General features: G+C 46.2%; 1 protein-coding gene across 1 annotated transcript in view; it reads left to right on the top strand.

Annotated features, from left to right (window-relative positions):
• Window positions 1-771: 771 nt before the first annotated feature.
• The window catches only part of LOC126522001 (SEC14-like protein 2), a 50,246-nt gene continuing 45,017 nt past the window's right edge, over window positions 772-6,000 (top strand). Inside the window, exon 1 of the mRNA XM_050170771.3 lies at window positions 772-1,011. Coding sequence (XP_050026728.1) covers window positions 958-1,011 — 54 coding nt within the window. The 5' untranslated portion in view covers window positions 772-957. The remainder of the gene's footprint in view (window positions 1,012-6,000) is intronic.

Here is a 6,000-nt window from a genome sequence, read left to right as displayed (position 1 = left end):
AAATAAAGTGGACAAGAAGACCTTGAACTGGGGCAGAGTGACAGCGCCTGGTAAACCATCGGAAATTATCTACTGCTGTCAGAATGGCACGTTTCTGTTATGTTTCTCTGATCTGCGCCTTCAGGCGAGAAGTTTCGGGGAGGGAAAATGGGCGAGGGAGAATCTCCATAATGACACGGAATCGGAGGCTCTGGGATTTGAAGGACTAGACTACTTTCTGATAACCAGTTCAGTAAATAGAATAAAGAAAAAAACACATTTTTGTTAAAAGGAGATGCTTAAATTCGCTGTAATACGGTAACACCATCGCGCGTTTCTATGCGTTTTCAGCGATTTATGCATACACGCCACCGATTGCCTCGAATGGTTGATAACACATAGACACGCGATAGCGGACCGCGAATAAGTCCGCTGTGATATGCCTGCTATAGAGTCACTGGGCGCTGTTACACACGCGCAGACACGCACGAACGCACGCGTGCACGACAGCTCGCGCGCCGCGTACAAGAGATTGTATTCCTGGGCTAGGTCCGGTCAAAGATTTCTGGATAGTTATTCTGCCACGGGAAACGCAATGATATGGGTTCACCGAGTTGACGCAATACCGCGGTTCCGAGCCTCGGGTCCCTCCCGGTTCTGTTAAATCGCGTCGCTCATTTTCCGCATCGCGGAAAAAAGGCGCGAAACAAACAATAGCGCCCGAGGGAAAAGAAAATAAGAGGGCGAGAGCGTCGCGTCGGGAGAGCGCGAGTGGCAAGCGCGCCCGCGACCTTGGCTCGTACGTAGCAGCGATGGAAGCAGAACCAGCGGGCTACTCGGAGGCCTGATTCGCGTGTACGCGATCCGCGCTCACTCGCTCGGCGCTAGCGTGCTCCGAAGGCCGTCAGAACCGCCTGGAATCAGCGGTGCCGGTGTCACTTGACGGGGAGCGGTGCGTGTGGCAGCGGACCGGCAGTCATGAGCGGCTACGTCGGTGATCTCTCGGCCTCGCAGCAAGCCGCGCTTGACCGGGTGAGTGGCCTAGCTTTAATTAAGCCAAGGCACGGCTGCGTCGTTTGCACGTGCCGGTAAGGCTTTCTGGCAGCAATCGAAGGCCAGGGAAATTGTGATGCAGCCGTTTCTTTCTTGCTTTCTTTTCTTTCATACGCTATGAACTTTTGCGGCGCTTTCTTTTGCTGCGAACTTAAGTTTAGTAGTGCAGAATCATTACGGTTTAGAGCGACTTCGTTGTACCTATATGATTCTGATGTGTGTCCCTTCTTCGTTCAACGTCCTATCTTTGTGCGCGCATAAGTCTCTAAAGAATTTAGTAGTGCGGTTTGCGGGGCCAGTTGGTTCATGATACTGTTATACTGTTCAAGTAAATTACTTCGACCTACGTGGGAAGGCACGGTCTGGCTGTGACACTTGACGTAGGGTCGGAGGCCGGATAAATTTTGACCACTTAAGGTTTTTTTCTTCTTTTTAGTGTGCTCCCTGAGCCCAGTCGGCGCAAGAGCGCATTTGCATTCTTCTCTCCTCGAAAAAAAGGTCGCAGATAGCGCCAGCAATCGAACCCTTGACCCCGTGGAACGATAGATGTACTCTGCGGCGAGTCATTTCTTTCTGTTAAATCGCTTGGGGACAGCACCGTTGCGCCACTTATATTGGTTAGATCACTTGAAGACATCCCTATGCAAGCACATTACGAGGTTGCAAATAGTGAGTTAAAAAAAATGTTAATCCGCTGATCGTTTTTGCTGTCATAGATTGGTCACAGGCGTGCTCGGCCCCGTAGAGCTTTCTATCCTCTTCTATAGTCTTCTAACGTCCGCGAATAGCCGAACTTCGGGGTGCGACGTTCTGCTCAGTAGCCGAACTTTGTATAGTCACTGAACCAGCCCAACTGGCACACGAAAGTATACTGACAGGCACGCTGCAGGCTAACGATGACATATGCACCAAAAATTCGCAGATATTCCTTTATGTAAAAACATTTCATTTTCCAATATTCGCCCGCCTCCATTTATAGCGATCGACGGGATAACGAAACGATCGTTGCGACGATGGGACGGTCGGTGGCCACAAGTTGTCCTTGCATGAAAGAAGCCTCGTTAAATGCCTAGCCTTACGCATCTTACGGATATATCCTGAGGACAAGCGAAAAAAAAATTGCAGCATAAGGAAACGAAGAGTAGGGGAGCAGTCTTCTCCCATTCACTCAAATGCATTCGCACATATCTATAGTTGTGATTTTATCAGCAACTTGCTGTTCATTGGATACTGAGTGATATTTTAGCTCAAGTATTAAACACTAAGGCATATACGTTTTGTTACCTGCAGCGAAAATACCTAGGAAGGCCAGCGCTTCCATTCAAGATCATTCTACCGAAGACAAAAAAAAAATAACATGAAAAAGGAACAGCCGTTTGAGCGTCGCTGTCGTGCCAATTGAAATGTGTGCGAGTTCTCGCTGTTATCCCACTTCAAGAAACGCAGGCATTCTGTTCTTACGAGATGTTACTTTAATTCGTCCAAGTGCTATGACAATTGTAATGCAGTCTTATCGAGTGGGCCCGATGACGAAAAAGGAGGCAGTCCGCTGCCGGCGAACCTACAGCCTAAGCAAAGGTTGCACCGCGTTTTGACCCTGAGGCTTTAGGTGGAAGTATACTTAAGCGAAACCAATAATTGAAGCGAAAAAAATAACTAGTCGCGGGAACAGTTCGGTGAAATTTTGAGCAAAGTTGCTTCCACGTCATCCCCAACCTCCGGTCCCTCCGACTTATCAGCGGAAGGGCCGCTGATAAGTTAGAAGAGAGAAATGCCTTCAAAGAAAGCAGCCCGAATTGGCTGTGCTTTTAAATTTAAATGTAGATATAGCGAGGAAAAGTGGTCATGATAGAAAATCTTTTTATTATGGCAGGTGGGAATCGAACCCACAACCTTCATTCGTACATGTTCCCACTGCTACTTCCTCCCTCCCGCTACTTTATTTCTTTTCATCCCTCAACCCCTCTTTCCCCTGCGCATATGGGGTGGCAGTCCGGACACCCGTCTGGTTGCTCTTACCTATTACTATTACTAATAATTACCTATTATTATGTTGCCGCGTTCATTATCTGAGCAGCTGTGTTACAACACTCGCACCGCTGTAGCTTCCTGCACTGGTGATACGACGGAGTTAGCGGAAACTTGTTGTACATTGTTCAACGAGATAATCCTCAAAACACGAAGGTATGTTTTTTTCTTCTTCTGTGCAGCGAATTGTTCTTTCGGCGGTCTTCTCTGAAGTTATGCTAGGTCACTGAACCCTTGTGACGAATAGCTTCAGATCCCCAGCGTGGGAAAGGTGATTAGTGCTTTGGGGTGGCTCGTAATAACAACCGTTGCTGGAGGTCCATTGGGATAACAAGCCTGTTATTGATGAGAGCAGCCAATGGCCAACGACGAACTGTTCTTATGAATGAAAACCTGCGTGAAATTTAGCTCTGCAATATTTTTTTTCTTTCTAGGACGCTTGCTTATAACATAGCTTGTTCCCGCTCCTCCCCCGACCCCTAAATTTTTTAGCTTCTGTTTCTTGCAGCTTATATATAATATTTATATATAGTGAGCGAGAGAGAGAGAAAGAGCGGGAGCTAACGTGAATAATTTTTTTTCTCTCTCTCTGTCTCCGAGTTCAGTTCAAATCTTTGAGTCGACAACCTTAACGTCTATCATTGGTGGGATCCCTGGCTGCTTTTGCAGAACGATACATAATTATTTTGATGTCCCAGAGGGTTGGATAACTTCGGACAACAAACGTCGAGTTTGGGGGCTGTTCAGAAACTTTCTTCTTGTCCTATCTGTGCATCCGACTGACACAGAGAATGGTGTGTCATACGGCTCCTACCGATGTCACATACGCGATTAGATTTTAGAAATAAGTTCGAGTAATCGCAAGCCTAGCGAGATCCGCTTCTCAGTGAGGACACTTTAAAAAGTTGCGAGTACATTTACGCGACGGGAATGATACTTGAGAGACGTGCGGATTAAGATTACGCTTTCGAATTTGCATTTCGCTGCATTTCTTTATTTACATAATTTTAGGCGCATGCTAGCGTCTAAGGCCGCCAGCCAACCCTTGCAACAGAAAATGAACGCTCGAGGAAATTAGACACTTACGTGACATCATCAAATATCGGCAGATATTTGTATACATTTTGCGCAATTAGATAAGAAAGTTGGGCTCGTTAGTGCTTATAACAGACTTGAGACATCATTAACTTGTATAGGTTTGTTCTTTTTCAAAAAAATAAACAGGCGCATTTTGATGAAATTTGCGATAAAATTGTCCAAAGGAGGAGACGAGTATCGAGGCAGAAAGAAAAGAAATTGCTGGGCCTGGCTGTTAAAGTATGTGTCGTGATGTACAATGTGCTCGTTTGAAACTCATCTAGCCTGCTTGTTCTTGTTTGGTTGCGTATCAAGCTCCGCAGAGGCAGCCGAATTTATAACAGCCGATGTCCTCTACGCGTTCAGATTTTATTAATAGGAGGCAGATTCGAGTAACGGCTACCCTGTTAGAGCCGCTACTCCAAGAATGAAGGCCTCATGGGAAGTTGTGTAGGCTCGTTGAAACCTTCATTTACATTTAATTTTACTATTGCTAGTTCTTTCCTGGACCGGTCTACGCTTACTGTGCATTGAATGACTAAGAAAAAGGAAGTCTCCAACATTGTTCATAACGCCAGCTTCTTCTACACACAAGTTTACGTTACAGAAAGTAAAATGCCTCATAAAGGAGGCTTTCGGAGAGCCTCGCCGCCATGGCGCCATCCTGACCGTATTTGTCATCGGTAATTCTTTTTTTGCGCCCGTATAAATGCGAATGATGTTTTCCTTTAAACAATCAAAGAAAGCATTAAACGAACATAGAAGCACACATGACTTGGCGTTGAGCCGACTGGCAGGCCTCCAGTTATATTCACAGCACGTCAGGCTCTACAGTATGATGAATGTATCCGATTTAGCTATTTATTTGTACCTTTTCTTACGCGCTCGTTGATTATCATTACGGAATATTGAGGTGGCATTTATTACATCATCAATACTTACGTCATCACGAGCGATCAAGCAAACGCTAGAAGCGAATGTGAAGCATATTAGACGTTCGCAAAAGGGAATTCGTGTGGGGAATGCGAAAGCGTGATACCGCTTGTAGACTTCGGAACGCCATGAATGCGCCCGTGTTATGCGCTCATGACGTGGCGCCACCTCCTCCCCATTGGCTGCGCCGTCACGTGACCAGTGGCGCACGCACTAGGCCACACCTTTAGTCAGTCAGAACTGTAGAGCCACCGTGGTGTCGCACTCCGGAGGCCCCGGATTGGGTTCTCACCCAGACCGAAACTTACCAAAATTTTTTTCGAAGCCGCTAATTTACTTTGTCTACGGGAACCACCCTGAGGTATCTGTGGGCCTTTGTCAAGCCGCCACTACGGAGAGCAGCTTTTGTCTATCAGTGTGACGATGAAAAATAAACAATGTTGTTATTAACTTTGACGTCAATCCGGGAATTTTTTACGTGTTTTTACTCTTTGCACCGTCAGCCATTTGTGACACCGTCTTTCGGTCACGCCTACTGATTTTCGCGTAATGGGGCATATCATGCTTGCACATTAAAAAGAAACAAACGTTTCGTTCATAATTGGTCTGCGTCAAGGACTGGCCGTCTTCGCTAACAATATTCTCAGCATCGCGATTACCTGAAATTTGCTCTTACGAACAATTCAAGTGCAAGGGCTTTCTGGCAATACAAGTCCATGTGTAAGGCGTAACAACGTAAAACAGAAATGGTGCATAATGAATAATGGCTAAATAGTGCACACGTCTCTCTTCATAGACTGGACAGGGGTAAAAAGAGGAGCAAATAACGCTTGCATTTTATGCATGTTGAAGACGTAAACGTAGCACGTGCGTCCACGAACGTGGGTTTAAGATACTCATTGCAAAACATCCCTGCACGGAGCATGGCTG

Source organism: Dermacentor andersoni, chromosome 6 (genome assembly GCF_023375885.2).
Source record: "Dermacentor andersoni chromosome 6, qqDerAnde1_hic_scaffold, whole genome shotgun sequence".
In the NCBI taxonomy this organism is placed as follows: domain Eukaryota; kingdom Metazoa; phylum Arthropoda; class Arachnida; order Ixodida; family Ixodidae; genus Dermacentor; species Dermacentor andersoni.
This window is presented reverse-complemented; position numbering and strand designations above follow the sequence as displayed.